We start from the raw sequence: 22,542 nt of genomic DNA, 5'->3' as shown, positions 1-22,542 counted from the left end.
TAGTTTTACATTTTTGGTACATTTTTGTATCTTGTTCTTGTAAAGGCAATAAATGCCGTCAATTTAATTTTTAATGTTCCTGACTTACCTGCATAATTTGCCAAAATTAATTATTAGCTTACATTTTCTCAAGATTTTAGGACTTGCTAGTAGAGAGATAGAAAACTTGGTATACTTTATCATAAATGCATATATATATATATATATATATATATATATAGTTTTGGAGCCCACTGATAACATGTTGTCAAATGCGCTCTGCCACTGCGGTATAGAGCACTGTCTTAGCAGATTGATACTCACCGAGTTCTATATATATATATATATATATATATATATATATATATATATATACACACACACATATAATTTCTCTATTTTATTTCTTTATTTATATACCATATTACAACTGAGGACAGAACTTGCCATGGGTAGATTTTAGTACTTTAATGACATGTATGTACATATACTACATGTAACAAGGCTATTTTGACTTTATTGATTAGTTTCTTTGTCTCTCAATTTGTAGAAGTTGAACAGGACCACTATGAACACTTTGACACTGGAGCAATTAGGATCAAAGAAGAACCTGTTGACAGTGATGATTTATTTGATGAGAATGATGACTTGGATGATGATGGTGATTACAGATGGGTATGTTTTACATTTATATGGTAGCCTCTTAGGGATGATAACATCCTGGGATATAGAAATGGGTGCCAGTATCTGGCTGTATCAATTGGGTACCAGTATCATTCATTGGTGGGTGATAGAAAGAGTACAACTGTGGTAACATTCAGTCAGTGTGCTATAGTGTGAAAAGCATTTGATAACATGTTATCAGTCGGCTCCAGAAATGGGTACCATTGGGTTACTATGTTATCAGTGGGCTACAGAAATGGGTACCATTGGATTACCATGTTATCAGTCGGCTCCAGAAATGGGTACCATTGGGTTACCATGTTATCAGTGGGCTACAGAAATGGGTACCATTGGGTTACCATGTTATCAGTGGGCTACAGAAATGGGTACCATTGGGTTACCATGTTATCAGTGGGCTACAGAAATGGGTACCACTGGGTTACCATGTTATCAGTGGGCTACAGAAATGGTTACCATTGGGTTACCATATTATCAGTGGGCTACAGAAATGGGTACCATTGGGTTACCATGTTATCAGTGGGCTACAGAAATGGGTACCATTGGGTTGCCATGTTATCAGTGGGCTACAGAAATGGGTACCACTGGGTTACCATGTTATCAGTGGGCTACAGAAATGGGTACCATTGGGTTACCATATTATCAGTAGGATACAATAGAAATGGGTTGCTATGAAGTTTTGTCTTCATAAAATTTTGAATGCAAGAAATATGCAATATAATAATTGGGATGTATAATTTTATCATTAATAGTAATAAAGACAAAATTGATGTACCACACTGAATACTTCACAATCTATTCCGAATATTGGTTACTTTGACACAAAGATGACATCTGATATTAATACTACCAGATCTACATTATCTATCCAACAAGCAAACAATAAATCATTTGAAATCTGCCTTCACCAGCACTGATATCACTGGTCTCATAGACCATACTCATCTGACTAAAGGATGCCACCAGTGTTACACCTGTGTAATTTTAATCCATGTTGGATGTTTACACAGTACAGAAGTAGAAGTAGATGTACATGTATTGTGAATATTATCTGTTTTGTTAAATAACCATAGGTCATAGCTGAGGAGGGAAATGAAGATGACCTTGAAGGTGAAGGGTCAAGAGATGACCTTGAAGGTCAAGGGTCAAGAGAGGATGATGATTATGATGACACAGAAGATGATGGTTTGTTATCGAAGGATGGTTTGGAGACTGATGAATTGAGGTAAATCTAGCAATATTGTCATAGTTTGCTAATTAGTCAGAAAATACTGTCACTATCACTTTTACCAAACTACCTCCTTGGCTATTTGTCAGTATTAATCTTTATGTGGCAGATTTCATTCAGTAAACACATTTTCTCCAGAGACTTGATCAGCTGGGTTTTCACCTAAACCCCTACTAGCTACTGCTGGTAACACTTTAATTAGCATAATGGAATACTAATTTACATCATATTCCACACTAGATACATTTTTAGCACAACTGAACTGAGGTTCAGTAGTGCTATAGGGATTGCCTGGCGTCTGTCTGTCTGTCTGCCTGCCTGTCTGTCTGTGTGTGTGTGTGTGTGTCTGTCTGTCTGTCTGTCTGTGTGTCTGTCTGTCTGTCTGTCTGTGTGTGTGTGTGTGTGTGTGTGTGTGTGTGTGTGTGTGTGTGTGTGTGTAAACAACTTAAAGTCAAAAACTGCTGAACTGATTGCCATGATATTTGGTGGGTCCATTACCTTGGGTGTCTACTTGGGAAATTGTTCAAATCAAAATGATCGCATCACAGGTGTGTGATTTGGGTCAAAAAATGTGATTTTTGGTCAAAAAACTTAAACTCAGAAACTGCTGGGCAGATTGGTGCGAAATTTGGTGGGAACATTGTTAAGGGGGTGTAAAGTAAGATTTGTTCATGACATGATGATGCCATCAGTAATATGCCAATTAGGGCTAAAAATGTGTCTTTTGGTTAAAAATCTATAATTCCAAAACTACTGAGCAGATTGGGCTGAAATTTAATGGGAATGCATCTAGGGATGTATGGACAAAGTAATATAATGCATACAATGATTCTATGAGTGATATGCAAATTAGGTGTAAAAATGTTTATTTTTGGTCAAAAACTTATATCTCAAAAAGTACTTGGTCAGTGAGTCTGAAACTTGGTGAGATGTTTCTGAAAGTGTTATTTTGCAGATTGTCTTCAAAACATTTTGACAAGATTGGCCCTAGCAACCATGACCACGCCCTTAGCAACAACCAAATGGCAGTATATTTTGGTCAAATAATATCATCTGGTAGGCAAGTGAGTAAACATTCAAAAAATGTTTGCAAATACCCTAGCAACCATGACCACGCCCATAGCAACAGCCATACAGTCGTGTATTTCACAAAGATAACAACAGGGTTTAATAGACAATTGAATAAATATTCAAAAAATGTATGTAAATTTGCCTAGCAACAAGACCACACCCATAGCAACAGCCAAATAATCATGTATATTGCAAAGATAACAGGAATAGAAAGACATAAATAAACATTCAAAAAATGTATATAAATGTGTCTAGCAATGAGACCACACCCATAGCAACAGCCAAATGATCACATATATTGTGAAGATTACAACGGGGATTAATAGACAATTGAAAAAACGTTCAAAAAAAATGTATGTAAATATACCTAGCAACAAGACCACGCCCATAGCAACAGCCAAATGATCACGTATATTGCAAAGATAATATCAGGAATTCATACACAACGTAAACTTACACAAATGTATGCAAATATATATCTAACAACATGACCACGCCCATAGCAACAGCCAAATGACAGCGTAAATTGTAAATATAGCAACATGGTTGGATAGGCAACTTGATAGTCATTCAGCAAATGAACACCTATTGTTAGCATGGACTAGCATATGAATAAACATTTTTAAAAACTGTACTGTGCTACAACGCCATTGGCGGTATTTTAAATAGTTTCAATCAAAGTAGATTATTTTCTGACAGTCTACTAATTCCAATCTTTACCTCCCCACCACACACACATATATATTCAGTGAACATCCTGAGGATGGCATGGAGGAGGGTACAGAGGAAGATAAAACTGGAGAAGATGACAGTGAGGGTGGATCATCACAGTTTGGTTGGAGTTATACTTACAGTAAGAAAATATCTAGTCTTTTATTCATGTCATTTGTTTGTTAGTTATAATTTCACCGTCAAATCACACACTTATTTCACTGTCAAATCACACACTTATTTCACCATCAAATCACACACTTATTTCACCATCAAATCACACACTTATTTCACTGTCAAATCACACACTTATTTCACTGTCAAATCACACACTTATTTCACTGTCAAATCACACACTTATTTCACTGTCAAATCACACACTTATTTCACTGTCAAATCACACACTTATTTCACTGTCAAATCACACACTTATTTCACTGTCAAATCACACACTTATTTCACTGTCAAATCACACACTTATTTCACTGTCAAATCACACACTTATTTCACTGTCAAATCACACACTTATTTCACTGTCAAATCACACACTTATTTCACTGTCAAATCACACACTTATTTCACCGTCAAATCACACTTATTTCACTGTCAAATCACACACTTATTTCACCGTCAAATCACACACTTATTTCACTGTCAAATCACACACTTATTTCACTGTCAAATCACACACTTATTTCACTGTCAAATCACACACTTATTTCACTGTCAAATCACACACTTATTTCACCATCAAATCACACACTTATTTCACCATCAAATCACACACTTATTTCACCATCAAATCACACACTTATTTCACTGTCAAATCACACACTTATTTCACTGTCAAATCACACACTTATTTCACCGTCAAATCACACACTTATTTCACCATCAAATCACACACTTATTTCACCGTCAAATCACACACTTATTTCACTGTCAAATCACACACTTATTTCACCATCAAATCACACACTTATTTCACTGTCAAATCACACACTTATTTCACCGTCAAATCACACACTTATTTCACTGTCAAATCACACACTTATTTCACTGTCAAATCACACACTTATTTCACTGTCAAATCACACACTTATTTCACTGTCAAATCACACACTTATTTCACTGTCAAATCACACACTTATTTCACTGTCAAATCACACACTTATTTCACTGTCAAATCACACACTTATTTCACTGTCAAATCACACACTTATTTCACTGTCAAATCACACACTTATTTCACTGTCAAATCACACACTTATTTCACTGTCAAATCACACACTTATTTCACTGTCAAATCACACACTTATTTCACTGTCAAATCACACACTTATTTCACCGTCAAATCACACTTATTTCACTGTCAAATCACACACTTATTTCACTGTCAAATCACACACTTATTTCACTGTCAAATCACACACTTATTTCACTGTCAAATCACACACTTATTTCACCGTCAAATCACACACTTATTTCACTGTCAAATCACACACTTATTTCACTGTCAAATCACACACTTATTTCACTGTCAAATCACACACTTATTTCACTGTCAAATCACACACTTATTTCACCGTCAAATCACACACTTATTTCACCGTCAAATCACACACTTATTTCACTGTCAAATCACACACTTATTTCACCGTCAAATCACACACTTATTTCACTGTCAAATCACACACTTATTTCACTGTCAAATCACACACTTATTTCACTGTCAAATCACACACTTATTTCACTGTCAAATCACACACTTATTTCACCATCAAATCACACACTTATTTCACCATCAAATCACACACTTATTTCACCGTCAAATCACACACTTATTTCACTGTCAAATCACACACTTATTTCACTGTCAAATCACACACTTATTTCACTGTCAAGTCACACACTTATTTCACTGTCAAATCACACACTTATTTCACTGTCAAATCACACACTTATTTCACTGTCAAATCACACACTTATTTCACTGTCAAATCACACACTTATTTCACTGTCAAATCACACACTTATTTCACTGTCAAATCACACACTTATTTCACTGTCAAATCACACACTTATTTCACTGTCAAATCACACACTTATTTCACTGTCAAATCACACACTTATTTCACTGTCAAATCACACACTTATTTCACTGTCAAATCACACACTTATTTCACTGTCAAATCACACACTTATTTCACTGTCAAATCACACACTTATTTCACCGTCAAATCACACACTTATTTCACTGTCAAATCACACACTTATTTCACTGTCAAATCACACACTTATTTCACTGTCAAATCACACACTTATTTCACCGTCAAATCACACACTTATTTCACCGTCAAATCACACACTTATTTCACTGTCAAATCACACACTTATTTTACTGTCAAATCACACACTTATTTCACTGTCAAATCACACACTTATTTCACTGTCAAATCACACACTTATTTCACCGTCAAATCACACACTTATTTCACTGTCAAATCACACACTTATTTCACTGTCAAATCACACACTTATTTCACCGTCAAATCACACACTTATTTCACTGTCAAATCACACACTTATTTCACTGTCAAATCACACACTTATTTCACTGTCAAATCACACACTTATTTCTAACTGTACTTTACTATTTGTTACGTGAAAAGTTAACATTTGTAGTAAACTAGTACTATATGGATGAGTAGATGTGAATGCATGAGTAAGTTTAATAAGTAATATGACAAATGAAACCATGGCAACATTAAAAATAAACATGACAGCAACGTCAAAATTTAGTCACAATTTGTGTCAGACTTCTTAAACAAGTTCATTGAGGTACAAAGTTAGTTGAGTTTCAAGCCAGTTTTTGTATCATTACTTCATTTAAAAAAACTAAAGCTGAGTTGTAATCAAAACCAATTTTAACTTTGGTTAAGGTGGTGGTAAGGTAGTGAGTGGTAAGGTAGTGGCAAGGTGGTGGTACGGTGGTGGTGATAAGGTAGGCAAATCATTAAACATACTGTACTGAGAGATGTAAATAGTTGTTCCTCAGTCGAAATAAAAATGTCAAAGAAAAAAATGAAACTATTGAGTGAATTGTTAATTTACAGATTACTGTTTTGTTTTTGTTGTTTATAGAAGATGGTCGTCCTATGTGTAGATACTGTGGTAGGTCATTCATGAGTATTGGAGGACTAAAAATTCATTCTCATAGATGTCGGGAAGAGAAAGCTAAAAAAGCCAAGGAACATAGGCCAGCTAATCCTGAGGTCCAGTGCTGGAAATGTAAGGCTATATTCTCAACTCGTAGTTCCATGAAGAGACATGAGAAAAAGTGTGGCAAATTATACTTCCGCAGTCGTCCAACCCGAGATATGGGAACAACTCATTGTAATTATTGTAAGAAAGAGTTTCTAACACGTTCTTTGATGAAACATCTATCTCGTTGTAAGGGTCTGACAAGTTCACAGTTACAGATGCAGCACCGTAGAGTTATCCTTCCAAGAGATCCAGGTGCACCAGTAACCATTCCTAGTCCTTGCGGGAGTTTAACAACCCCAGTCTCTGTCACACCAACAATGTCCAATGTTGCCACATCTGTAGCTCCAACAGTGCCAGTACAGATGACAGCACCAATTCAGGTAGCGACACCAGTACAAATGTCAACACCTGTACAGATGACAACAGCACCAATGAATACACCTGGTGGTAATGTTCAACAAATCACACCTGCTCAGCAACCAGTAACAGCTTTACCACAGTTGCCTTCTGGTATTATGATGGCTAGTCCTGTTACTAACACAGGCACCCAACCACAAATCCAGTACATAATGCCAGTAGCCAGTAGTGGAATGCCAACGCCAACCAATACCACAGCACCAATAATTGTTGTTGCCAATGTTGCACCCCCTGGTGCTACTGTTGTAGGGTCAATGTCAGGAAACATTGCCACCGGAAGTTCAAATGTGACAAACATCTTACCAAGTAGTATGCCAGCTCAAAGCATGGCGACTTATGTTCCAGTCAGTATGGTACAGAATACAATGAAAAGTGTGTCATCAACTACAGTCACTATCCCAGCAGCTACAGTTGTTTCATCAAACCCTGTTACAGTAGGGACTTCTACAAGTAATATTTCTGCAACTGGTATTACATCAACTGTAGTACCAATGATGACTCCTCGAGTACAAACTTCCCAAACACCCAGTATGATCAGACCAGCTCCCCAAACACCCAGTATGATCAGACCAACTCCCAAAACACCCAGTATGATCAGACCAGCTCCCCAAACACCCAGTATGATCAGACCAGCTCCCAAAACACCCAGTATGATCAGACCAGCTCCCCAAACACCCAGTATAATCAGACCAGCTTCCCAAACACCCAGTATGATCAGACCAGCTCCCCAAACACCCAGTATAATCAGACCAGCTCCCCAAACACCCAGTATGATCCAACCAGCAGTAGTAGCTAAAGCCCCACCAGTATCATCACCTGTTATTACATCAATCAGTGGAGTCACCACAAACACCATCCCAACACAGTCTCTTGTCATCCCAGCATTTCAACAATCAAGTACCATTAGTTCTTCAATAGTTCAGCCTTGGTCTCAAACCCAGCAATCCAATCAACCAACAAACTTGATCCAACCTCAGATTGTGAGTGTACCACAGTTAACGAGTACTGTAACATCAACTGTTACTAACTCCAAGCCTACTAATTTAACAGTGTCTGAAAGCAACTCAGATAGACTGGCACCAACCAGGAGATCGCCACGGAATCACCCTCCTCCAGCGGTTCAGGAACCAGACTCGCCAACTACCTCCAAAGATGAAATGACAGCCATAGTTCCATGCATTAATGGAAAAGTTGCAATACCACGACTGAGTCGACCCATTGGAGGACGAATTCTAGCCAAAAAACCGACATCAAAGCCAGCAGTAATATTACCAAGTCATTATTCACAAAGACAAAGATCTCGTACTAATGCACAACAATCTGTAACACCTAAAGTTGCCAGAGTTGTCATGGATGTGACAGATTTATCAAAAGTAAGAAAAGTGGATCTGTTCACTGAAAAGCCGTCTGATAAGACATTGCCTACTGGACAACAAAGTAAGACAAATCCTGACAAGTTGAAAGGTACTCAGTCAAGTAAGTCTACTATGGCAAATATACAGGATGGAAACAAAGATGGAATACAAAATGAACAAAGTGACAAAACTTTGCCGGTTCCAACAGCAGCAACTCAACAAAACATTGGCACAAACACTGCAGTGAAAGATTTGACAGACACACCAACACCTGGTAACTTGCTTTCACATGTTAATATGGACAACAAGGTCATCATTGATGGTAAAGAAATGCAAATCAAAAGAGAACCTTCATCTCCAGGACCTGAAGGAGGTGGTATCCAAGCAACAAGCAATGATAATGAGAATGTTACAGAGAGTGTTTATGTAGCTGTTAGCATTAAGGATGAACCCGTGAAGAATGAAGTCTCACAAGGTGGTGAGAGTGAAGAGATGAATTATGCCATCGCCATAGAGACAGAAAAGGATAATACAGCAGGACAAAGTGATGTGCTAGAACATGGTCACCAACAGCTGAACCAAGATATAGTAACTACGGCAACTACTGAACAAAGTGATACAAATACAGAACCTGAATGTGACAAGAATGATTCTGATTATGTGCCTAGTGAAAGTGAAGGAGGTGAAGATGATGAGGAAGAAGTCGGAATGGAACCAAGTGGGAGAAGTAGAAATCCAATACATCGTGCTGATGGCCAGTTAGAGTGTGAGGAATGTGGACGTTTATTTGGATGTGTACGTAACTACAATAGACACTATCCATCACACATTGAGGATAGAAGATTTAAATGTAATGTCTGTGGTAAGACATTTCATCTATCATACCATTTAAAAGAACATATGAACAAACATTACGATTTGAGACCATATAAGTGTCATCTGTGTGGCAAAGCATACAACCATTCTGGAACTCTAAGTGGTCATTTAAAAATGGCTCACAAAAATGAAAACATTCCCATGCGAGATGTCAAGAAGTGCAAGTACTGTTGTAAAGTGTTTGCATATGAAGGGACATACTACAGACATCTTGAAGACAGGCATGGAGTAAAGATGCAACGTATTTACACACCACCAACGCCAGGGTCTTGGCAAACTGTCACAAGTATTCCTGTTGGAGAATCAGGCTCAGTCAGTGAGATGGTTGAACTTCCGATAGTGAATTTTAAACATAGAAGTATGGGGACTAAAAAGAAAAGATTGCATCAAGGTGACCTGCCACAGAGAGTGTCTAGAAAACGAAGAGCTGCAAGAATCGCAGGGACACTAGAAGATGAGGATAAGAAACAGAGTGAACCATCAAGTCATCTCACTATTGCAAATTCATTTTCTCTGCAACCATTCCTTGAATACAATGATCCTAAATACCGAGTACTTCTACCAAGACATGAGACTTGTACTACTCAAACTAAGGATAGCTCTTATGTTGCAGTTCCAATGTCAGCTAGTTCAGCTACTACAGCCCCAATTATGCCATCTACTTCAGCCCCAGTTGTAGCATCTGTTGCAGTCAGTACAACTGTAAATACTGCAGCTACTCTTACTCCTGCACCATTACCTGCACCTACTACAGCTCCTCTAGTACCAACTGTCACCCAAGCTGTGATGCCATCTATTTCAACCACTTTCAACCAAGCCACTGGAATACAGCCCATTGTCATGGCACCAGTACATACACAAACAGTTACTATGTCAACCATAGTCCAGGCAAACCAGCCACCTCAACCCCTGTCAGTTTCAAGCTCACCTTCAGAACCAGTGATGAATTTACAAGGCAGCACTTTACCGGTACAGCAAATGATAATGATGGAGAAATCAACTGATGGAACAGCCATGACAAGTACAACTGATGGAACAGCTGTGCCAAGTATAACAACAATAACAGCTGCTGCAGAATCAGAGAAAATGGATGAATCAAGTCTAGATACTGATCAGATAATTAGAATGACAGAAAAGATAGCAAAACAATACCACTGTCAATACTGCACTCTAAAGTTCTCAACCAAACTACGTCTGTCTTTTCATGTGACTCGTGACCATTCTTCACGTCCCATGAATAGTATATCTCATGAAAGCAAGGTGCGAGCAATGGGTAAAACCAACAAACTTGTAGTTGCCAAATACAGGTGTGTTTTATGCCTTTATTTCTTCAGAGACATACCAACCTTACGAAGACACATTGCTGGATTTCATCGCTGTGTGAATCCTGATATGTTCCTTGCTGACATCATGAGAGAACATGAGGATCTATCTCAAAGGGGTTTCCTTTGTAGGAGATCTTCCCATTCAACCACAGCATCACCACTGAGAGAAAGGTCACCTTCAGAGTTGAGGTCAAGGTCAGAAGAAAAAGATAGGAGAGCTGAACATGAGGAAGACTCAGTGCCAACTGTCTCTAAATCAACAGATGTAATTTCACAACACCCTGCAACAGGAGCATGTACCTTTCAACATGAAGGGGAACATAAGGACAGAACTTCAGAAATAGGTGAAACAAGTTCAAATGGAGACCTAAGTGACAATTGCTTGAAAATTGTGGAAGGTGATGAGAGCAGTGAAGGTATTGATGGTCCTTCTACTGATGATGCCATGATATCTACAAATCTAGATGTAACAGGAGACAAATCTGAACAAAATGTTGATAGCATACACACCACTGAAGTGAGTAACACAACTTTATCATCAGAAAACCAACCTGAGTCAAGTTCTGAAACTCAACAGAAAGATGGAAGTAAAGATAAATCGGGTAAAATGAAACAGACATGGCTTTGTATGCTGCCCTCACACTGTACTGTAGAAAGTATTCCAGACTGCCATACTGTGTTCCAAAAATGTCCAAACTGTCATGCTCAGTTTGTCTGTAGAGTCAAGAAAAATTCACCAGTCACCATCAATGCTGCTAAAATCTCACACAAATGTCCAGTGTGTCTTATCCGATTTGAGCTGGGATTCTCCAAAGAAAGAGACACACTTAGTTGTCTATGTTCCAAATGTTGGCAAAGACCCAAAAATACAGTGGTAGGTAAACCACAACTATGTGTTGTTGGTGGCGAGACACTACAAAAAGAAAATGATGATCAAATCAAAAATGGAGGCACAGAAAGAAACAGTAACCATGGCAACAAGGGTGATGGCGGAGAGGAAAATGAAGATAATGAAACTGATAAAGGAATAGTTGGTATTGAATGTCTTCCATGTATATGTCAGAAGTGCAATTGTAAGTTTTACCAAGTTATTGATACAGAAAAAGTTATTTGTACAAAATGTAATGACATTGTAACGAGAGATGAGTTTCCCAATCACACCTTGATACATCGAACTACTCACAACAAGCCTTCCAAGCCAACACAAAATGAATGCAGAATCTGTTACCGAACAGTCTCAGATCTGGAAGCTCACATCCGATCAAGTCACAAAACTCTGAAAGATGTAGAAGAAGAAGTGAAATATCAGCAGGAGTCAGGCATGTATAAATGTAACAGATGTGGCCAAATGTACGTTACCCGGTATAGTTTAAAGAGACATATTCAAATCAATCACAAAGGGGGCGGTATACGTCACAAGTGTGATGTATGTAATCAGTCATTTATGCATGCATCACATTTGGCCAATCATAAACGAATTATACATGACAAGCAAGGTAACTTTAAATGTCAGGTTTGTCAAAAGAAGTTTACACATCCAGGTGCACTTAGTAATCACAGGAAACACTGCCAGCTTTATAAGTATTCTTATTATGTGTCATCTAAAAAATAAACATAGATTCATTTGTATCTTAGTGTTATGGAACACAGATATTGTGTTATGTATTTGTGAAGGTTGGCCTGTTATGCGGGTAGTGATGAATGTTCTGCTTTAGATGAGTGCTCAGTGTATCTACACCAAAATCACAGTGTTATGTTGATATTCTGCTGTGTGTCGTTGACAGTGTGTCATGTATTGTTGACAGTGTTGTGCATCATTGACAGTGTGTTCTGTATCATTGACAGTGTGTTCTGTATCATTGACAGTGTGTTCTGTATCATTGACAGTGTGTTCTGTATCATTGACAGTGTGTTCTGTATCATTGACAGTGTGTTCTGTATCATTGACAGTGTTGTGCATCATTGACAGTGTGTTCTGTATCATTGACAGTGTGTTCTGTATCATTGAGTGTGTTATGTACCATTGACAGTGTTCTGTATTATTGACAGTGTTCTGTATCATTGACAGTGTGTTCTGTATCATTGAGTGTGTTCTGTACCATTGACAGTGTTCTGTATAATTGACAGTGTTCTGTATCATTGACAGTGTGTTCTGTACCATTGACAGTGTTCTGTATCATTGACAGTGTGTTCTGTATCATTGACAGTGTTCTGTATCATTGACAGTGTGTTCTGTATCATTGACAGTGTGTTCTGTATCATTGACAGTGTGTCCTGTATCATTGAGTGTGTTCTGTATCATTGACAGTGTGTCCTGTACCATTGACAGTGTTCTGTATCATTGACAGTGTTCTGTATCATTAACAGTGTGTCCTGTATATTGACAGTGTGTTCTGTATCATTGACAGTGTGTCCTGTATATTGACAGTGTGTTCTGTATCATTGACAGTGTGTCCTGTATCATTGACAGTGTGTTAATGATTAATAAAAATACTTGATTCCTGAATTGTACTGAATCAGTGACAATATCTTTCATCAGTGATATAATGTGCTGCATTTATAACTGGCCTGTAATTTATAAGTACCATACTGTGCTGTGTTAGTGACTGCTTCCTGTATTCCTGATATTGTGTCCTGTATTATGCCATGCTGTATCATGTGAATGACATTGTGTCATGTAAATACTGTGTTGTACCATGTCAGTCATGTTGTGTTAGTAGCAGTGACAAAGTGTCATGTCTACATAATACTACATTATACATCTCTCATTACATACCAACAGATGGAAACACCAAAATGTACAAAATTGTTAGAATTTGATCTTTCAGTATACCAAACAATGTTACCTGTGTGGACTATAGTCATGTTTTAACACTACCTGAATACATGTTTATATCAAGGCTACATTCTATATTGATAATGTTGTATTGTAAATTGTGAAAGACCTGCTGGCAAGCCTTGATACCAATAGTCCCAAAGTCACAATTACAATTATGTGTATTATTAATACAAAATATGGATCATTATTACTACAAACCTAGTGTCTTTGAGTTTTATTAATGGGTACATTTCCAGTTTTACTTCTGAAACTATGTGTCATATCTTTGAGTCTTGATGCATTTTAACCTTTGACCTGGTGTAAGACACCTTGAGTTCTGGAATATCTTGTCAGCTTCGGCTGTTTATGTGTGACCTCATATGACCTTCACGTGACCATTGTGTGACATTTGGTGTAAATGTTAACATACTTTGTTTAAAATTATGAAACCCATGAACAAGCAAATGACATCTGCCCCACATACACACTTGGTCTGATGTACTATGAAATAAAAAGAACAGTAACAGCCATAAATGGTAGATTGGGTGACAGGTTTGTTGAGAATAAAAAAAAATTTTAAACATCGCATCATCACACCATTTTAAAACAAACTGTCCTGACCAGAAACAATTCTTTTTTTTTGGCCAAATTGCTAAAATTTGGGAACATTAAGAAAAAAAATTGAAATTTTCTTCTAACTTTAATTGTTATTTAATGTCATTCAGAATATGAAAGTATAATTATGAATTGAAAGTATTACCAACATGTATTAATACACTGAATTTTGGCATATTTTACCAACTGACCAACCAACCATCATTTAACCTGCTATGATGAGAATTAAGTATGAGTACTCTAATCATAATTAATAATTTATTTCCAGTAAATGTTTGATGTTTTTTACAACATGTATAAAAAGTTGCATCCACTGTGACTTTGGATTTCTAACAGTATAAAGTTTACAATACAAGTACAAGATGAAAGGTGTTTGTAGTTGATGTGGCCATATAGCTGAGGATCGACTTTTTATAATAACGAACATTTTACACATTTATTAATCTGTTGCAATTTATTGAGTTACAAACAAAGACTTGGCATATGTTGTTTCACTTTGATTTTTCAAGTAGGAAGCCATGATAAAATTGTTTTATAAATTAAGAATACAAAATAACTACCCAATCCTTATCCATATGGCTACTTAAAATGAAAACTTGCAATCTCTATGTCTATATTACTATGGATTCACATTCTATCATATTAGTTCTGTGATATAAATTCTAGTTGTGCTGTGAAGTATTTAGTGCATACATGTATATGGTGAGTGCATAGGGGAGGTTTATCTGCAATTTATGGAGACTGGTATAATCTTGTTTCAAGTTTAGCGCAATATTGTTTAATATTGTTATGGGGTTGTTTAAAAACGATTATGGAAAAAAATACTCACCTCGTGAGGGCGCTGTTCACTAGACAGTATTTTTAAAGTCTCTCATTCTCCATTCTTAAAGCCTGGCGCCCAATATTTAGGGTGTCATTAGATAGAGTTACAGAAACCTGGTTCATTAAAAGGTTAATGTAATATTCAAGAAGCCTATTCTGCTTCCACAGGTACATTTTTCATTGAAGTGTCCATCATATATACTACCACTATCAACACATTAAATATTTTCAATTGCATGAATAAAAATCATGATACCAAACTTTAAAATGATGGTGTTTTAATTGAAATTGTATTTCAACTTTGTTAACATTAATATCAGGGTTTGCTGTATGTATTTTTGTGCTTTTGCTTGATTTCTTATTATTTATTTAATATTGATGTGTTCAAACTAAAATAAAATAATGGATTTTTTCAAATAATTTTTCTGGTGTTTTATTGTGTATACAGATCAGATCAAATCTGTTGTTGACCTTTGACATTTGGTGTTTAACCTGGTATGATAATTCCATCTTAGGGGGCACAAACTGAGTTTATAATCTTTTTACTCTAGTGAAAATACTTACAAAAAACCTGGATTAACTTGTCTAGTATAATGTTTATATCAATGCATGCTTTCTATGACATTACAGTTTGTGTTCTGCCATTATCAGAATTTTTGATTGCATAGTTTGGAGTTCCTCTACCTTTTTTATACATAAAATTATGCCATCAGATCATTTATATGTTATATCCTAATACCAGGTTTGAGTTCAGTTAATTGCCAGTGATAAGTTAAGTATACATCAGTAAGTAGAATACTGTGAGTACCTTTTAATTACAAGTGATAGTTAAGTATACATCAGTAAGTAGAATACTGTGGGTACCTTTTAATTGCAAGTGATAGTTAAGTATACATCAGTAACTAGAATACTGTGGGTACCTTTTAATTGCAAGTGATAGTTAAGTATACATCAGTAAGTAGAATACTGTGAGTACCTTTTAATTACAAGTGATAGTTAAGTATACATCAGTAAGTAGAATACTGTCAGTACCTTTTAATTACAAGTGATAGTTAAGTATACATCAGTAAGTAGAATACTGTCAGTACCTTTTAATTGCAAGTGATAGTTAAGTATACATCAGTAAGTAGAATATTGTCAGTACCTTTTAATATGTAGAAAAAATGACATCCCTAAACATATCAACTCAGTTTCTGTCCCTTGATCAAGTATTACTTTATTCACTGATATATTTACATAGTCATTATACATTCAATTCAATATCACTTTATTGTCCTCGTCGGAAATTTCTCTTTAGCTTCACACCCCAAGGAGACCAAAATATAATTTACACTCAAAATATAGACAACTGAAGACTAAAACATTGATATACATACAATAAAGGAAACGACGAATAGAATGTAAATTAAGATTCAGCCACAATAAGTCGTTGATACGCACTTGGTAGAAATTATTTCTTAAAAACATTGCAAGCAAGTGGTATTCTATAGCGCGTTCCTGAAGGCAACAGTTCGAACTGAGAATGCAGAGGGTGGGAGAGATCGTCGGTGATAGCCATTCCCCGGGAGGGGGGGGGGGGGCAACTCCATAGACGGCAATGGGGTTGGTTTTTTATGCTGGTTGGTATCAGAAAGGATATACTTTTCATGAGGTGGTGGTATGAGAAAGGGTTGTGTGAATCAAAACGGGTGTTAATTAACAGATACTATGCAGTCAACACTGGAAGCGTTTCAACCTGGTGTATCTGCCTTCAAAACTTCTATACTCTCGTCGCTCATGCCACACTAGATCTAGGGCTAGCTTCCCCTGGGAGCCCTGGCTTTTAGTGACTTGAATGAGCACTGACTTTGCGGTCAAACAAACACACGTCAAATTAACAATTTTATCGGTCGGTCCACACACATTTAGGCAACAAATCATCGGACATAATCCAATGTGACTCAACCGGGAAGCGTCCACATCCCGAAACAAAATTACACATCCAGTTTCAGAGAAAGAAACTGGCAGTAACTATTAACAGACTTCATAAACTGGCGATTTCTTGAACTACTTGAAATATGTGTATCAGTCAAAAGAAATAACCTGAAACACAACGAAAGGTAGACATTCTGCAAAAAGTCTGCTGACTAAACGTATAACGCCGGCCAAAGCCAGGGTCCAACTTGATTCAGCAATATGCGTGACGACGTGAAAACCAGTGGAAATAAGTCGAAGTAACTTTTATTGCTCACAAACCAATGTGCCACATCCTCAAAAGGTCCACTGCAAACCATAAACCAGCATCTATAATGTGGGTGAAAAAAGAGAAAAACATATCTCAGAAACGACTCATTACTAGTTCAAGGGAAGAAATTTACTAAACACAACAAACCTACACAATTGTCAAAAAGATTAAAAGAAATTTGTTCAAGTTGATGGAATTGTCAAAAACATGTCGTCTTACCAATAATGGAATAACTTTGATATAAAATAAAATCACTTGGTAAAGGGCTGGCATTCATTTCCACACAAAAGTCCTCAACAAAAAACTTAACTTATCAGAAAGTGACTGATTTCTCGCGCATAATCCATCTGAAATATCTAATAAGAAATAAAATATGAAAGCAACGACCTCATAGACTAAAATCGATGGACACCATGTTACCTGGTATGTACCACAAAAAATGACAGCTAGTCACAAATACTATCTAGAAACAACAGGAGAAAACCCTTTAACAATCATTCTCGCAAACCAGAGCTGTTACTTCTTTGCGACGATGTTAACAGTATGTAAAGCGTCATAATCTAATATGACCCTAATGTAAAAACGTATATCAGTGAGTTGCCAGTCCACTAAGACATATGTACAGACACTTCCATCATATCTATAGCGCTTTGAGACCTTGAGATATACACCATTTTCGTTGTTTGTTTTTTTTTGCAGAATTCTGTATCTCGACTTTAGTTGTTCTGGTTATAACAGTAAGTATCGGGGAATTAAATATACACTGAGCTTAAATATACACTAAGCTTAAATATACACTGAGCTTGAGTCATCCCGTTTTTAAAATTCTTGGATGGGGAGGGGGGGGGGGGTCATTGTGTTTTGGATTTTGGTGGAGTAACAAATCCATGAAACTACAGAGACATGATCTTGTCTGAACTGTGGAATTTGTTCTTGTCCCCGTTTCCTACCTATATTCTTTAACATTAATTACTTCACCTGGCGTACTCAAACATAACCATACATATACATGTACATGTATTACCTACCACACTAGTTACAGAACATATAAATACTCGGGTATTTCACAATCAATGGCCAATATGCCCCACAAAGTTGAAAGTTCTGTATCTTCATCGATATCATAGATAGATTATAAAAGAAGTTAATCTAAATTGTTCTACTCTTTAATATGAAGGGATTAATATGCATTGTATGCGTTCTATTTCGAACACATGTTATCGACACTACAAATCACCACATCTCATCAAAAATCTCCCGAGCTTCTAGGGAGAGACCCTTGAATTGGACCCCCATGAGAGGTGTATATATCCCCATCTCAAAGCTTTCTCCTTACCTTAAACTGTCAAGATGCTATTAATTTAAAACTCCTTTTTGAATATATTACCCTGTGTGGTCAATAATTTAATATGATGTTATTTTATAAAGTATTTAGCCAAGCAGTCCACTCTGAGTCAAGATCAAATACCTGTCATGTAAATATGATATATGGGTGGTGGTGGTGGTGGTGGTGGTGGGGGGGGGGGGTTATTATGTTTTAGAATTGAATGATATATGGGTGGTGGGGGCGGGTATTATGTTTTAGAATTGAATGATAGGGATAAGCCTGTTTTTGATTTTATGGAGGGGGTTCAGTGACTTTAAGTTAGCCCGATGGAAAAATCCAACTCCCCCCCCCCCCGGCCGGAGAAACTGGCCGGTCCCTCAGGATCCTGACTGCAATTTACATAACCTATCAAGTTACATCAAATTAGTTAATCTCAAGTTTAAACAATCTCTACTAACCAATCCTATATCTTCCTAGTTGATTAATCAAAATGAAGGTCAATATCAAGTTTGCGTCAATATTTATGGAATGTAGGAATACCTGTATCATTCTTTATTTCTGTTGTGATCTGTAGGAGTTTTTGTAATAGATGTCAATAAAGTGTGAGTAGCTAGCTGTCTTTATAGTACTTAGTTTACTTGGTTGTACAGGCGTCATTCCTTCTCAAAACCTGTATCTAAACAATTCACTTATCCCATAGTAAGCCAACTCTAAACAATTCACTTATCCCATAGTAAGCCAACTCTAAACAATTCACTTATCCCATCGCATAGTAAGCCAACTCTAAACAATTCACTTATCCCATAGTAAGCCAACTCTAAACAATTCACTTATCCCATAGTAAGCCAACTCTAAACAATTCACTTATCCCATAGTAAGCCAACTCTAAACAATTCACTTATCGCATAGTAAGCCAACTCTAAACAATTCACTTATCGCATAGTAAGCCAACTCTAAACAATTCACTTATCCCATAGTAAGCCAACTCTAAACAATTCACTTATCCCATCGCATAGTAAGCCAACTCTAAACAATTCACTTATCCCATCGCATAGTAAGCCAACTCTAAACAATTCACTTATCCCATCGCATAGTAAGCCAACTCTAAACAATTCACTTATCCCATAGTAAGCCAACTCTAAACAATTCACTTATCCCATAGTAAGCCAACTCTAAACATGCCTTTGCTACAAAAGACTGTATAATTTGCTATGATTTGTGGCACTATAGGTCATGTCTAATAGTAAATTATAGCTTCTGTGGGTGATTCGATAAAGTGAAAAATTGAGGTGACCTTGTACTTACACTATATGACCTTGATCTCGGATCATAAAGATCATGTGATAAGTGAGGTGCATGTCTCCTAAATCCTAACATAGACACCTGCATCATATCATATATGTAACAATTCAGGACACTGATATCTTCAGTACTTTCATACTTTGGTGATCTTGATACCAGGCCAGTTGTCTTGGTAACAGAATTTTGTAATGCAAGTAACTTCGCATATACCTTTGCTGTATTTTGTCAGAAAGACTGTATAATTTCATATTTTCTGAGTGATTTCTGTAAAGATCATGTCTGATGTTAGCTATAAAAAAAAAGATTTCGACAGAATTATACTAAATCCTAAAAATAAAGATGACCTTGAATTTTGACAATAACCTTGTTCTTGGATCAAAGAGATCATGTAATCAGTGAATTGCTTGTAGATGTCGGCTAATCGTTCATTGCTATTTTACCTTCATTATTTTGCCTGAATTGACCTTCGTGGTACATGTTTACGTTTTTATCCTGATTGCCTCCTCAGACGAGATTTCACATCCAACAGTAGAGAATTGAACTTATATCAAAATTTTAAACAAGGGAAAAAACTACTATGTTTATTTATAGGAGATAGTACGAAACGCATTACAATGAGTCTGTAAGTATTAGATAAAGTTATCAAACAATACCGTATTGAAACAATTGAAAACAGATTTTGTTAAAACTAATATAGAATAGTTTAGAAGTTAGATCTTTTGACTACTAACATTAATTTTAAGCGTAATGTTTTCTTTCCCTTTGGTTTGTTTGTTGTTTGTTTTGTTTTGTCTGTCTGTTTGTTTGTTTGTTTGCTTGTTTGTTTGTTTGTTGTTTGTTTGTTTGTTTGTTTGTTTGTTTGTTTGTTTCTGTATGTATGTGATTATACTAGTTATATCTTCTCTAATTTTTAGTAGTGTATTTTTTTAAATTTTCTGTTAGTGCTGCTCCTAACTTAGTGAACCCCTGATACAAAAGGGATGCAATAAATAGATAGATAGATAGATAGATAGATAGATAGATAGATAGATAGATAGATAGATAGATAGATAGATAGATAGATAGATAGATAGATAGATAGATAGATAGATAGATAGATAGATAAATAGATAAATAAATAAACAATTAAAACTCTACACTTATACAGGGATGTATAATGGCTGGGGGGGGGGGGTCCAAAGGAAATGAATACATGTATTATGTCGGTCACTACTAGACCCCTAGCGAAGCCATAGCTAGTGTCTGATGCCGAGTATTTTTTAAAGAGCGGTAAAACGATGTTATTTAATAATAATAATAATAATAATAATAATAATAATAATAATAATAATAATAATAATAATAATAATAAATACTTTATTGATCCCACATGGGGAAATTGGGACACTGCCAGCAGTAGAACAATTCACAAAATACAAAATGATACAGTTATTACAGATACACAACAAGATACACATACATGTAATGTTAAATTTAAATAGCTACAATAATTCAAAACTCAAACCCACAAGATCACTGCACTGCAGCTCAACACTGGTCATTAAAGATTCTTATTGCCTGTGGTAAAAAAGAATTCCTGAAGCGCTCAGTTACAATCTTTGGTAAATTCAATCGTTTACTAAAAGTGCTCTTACATTCACAAAAAGTGGGTTCCATGATCAATTTTATTTTTACCGGAGTTTCTCCATCAACGCGGCTTGGCCACTAATCACTAACAACGTAGCGACGGAAAACAAAAAAAAATGCTTTGAAATGATGTTTCAGCTAATAAAATATCTTCAGTGTGCTAGGTAAGTTTTGGAAAAACTATGCGTATAATCCGGCGATTTTATGTTTTGCTTTTCATGATACCTGAGAGTTGATTGTTTACGTATACACAGTATAGTACATTTAGAATAATGTTCTTCATGGCAAATCTTTGTTGCCATTGTTGTGTCTACGTGCGATGCACCTTGTCACAAACCATACCACTAGAGGGCAGTGTGACTTTCCAAACTCCACACATGTACATGTAGACATGTGCATATGTAAGTGATTTTTAAGGACGTAAAATACAGTTTTAAAGTGGTATACTTTGGACGTGCTGATGTTCCAATTATGTCCTAAGCAGCGATTTCATCACCGTTGTCACTGAGTCGTAACGGCATCAGCATTAACACATTCAACGCTATTTTGCACAAATACCGAAGTCTTTCACGCGTGGCAGTAAATAGCAACAGCCGTGAAAAGAGGCTTTTGGAAAATGCAGTGGTAGTCGAGCGCCTCGCAGTGACGGTAGTAGAGTGACATCATGGCCTTTGATATTGAAATGCTGTAGCACACTGGGATCGATTAAACCCAAGCTATACAATACATCGTACACAAACAGTTCGGGTTTGCACTCGCTGTCTTTTATGACCGCGCAAAGAACTCTGTTACTACCTGATATTCAATACCATCCCTCCTTCGAACACCATCGAGCATCGATCCATCACGCTGCGCCAGTCAGGGACATCACATGGAGTTAGGGAATGGAGAAAAACGC

The 22,542-nt window shown here is 36.5% G+C and overlaps 1 protein-coding gene across 1 annotated transcript in view; it reads left to right on the top strand.

The window, feature by feature from the left end:
* LOC144447221 (uncharacterized) overlaps positions 1–15,478 on the top strand; it is a 56,924-nt gene extending 41,446 nt beyond the window's left edge. The window contains exons 2-5 of the mRNA XM_078137123.1: positions 530–654; positions 1,734–1,885; positions 3,709–3,812; positions 6,815–15,478. Coding sequence (XP_077993249.1) covers positions 530–654; positions 1,734–1,885; positions 3,709–3,812; positions 6,815–12,522 — 6,089 coding nt within the window. The 3' untranslated portion in view covers positions 12,523–15,478. The remainder of the gene's footprint in view (positions 1–529; positions 655–1,733; positions 1,886–3,708; positions 3,813–6,814) is intronic.
* Positions 15,479–22,542: the final 7,064 nt, after the last annotated feature.

Source organism: Glandiceps talaboti, chromosome 16, assembly GCF_964340395.1.
Source record: "Glandiceps talaboti chromosome 16, keGlaTala1.1, whole genome shotgun sequence".
Classification (NCBI taxonomy): domain Eukaryota; kingdom Metazoa; phylum Hemichordata; class Enteropneusta; family Spengelidae; genus Glandiceps; species Glandiceps talaboti.
This window is presented reverse-complemented; position numbering and strand designations above follow the sequence as displayed.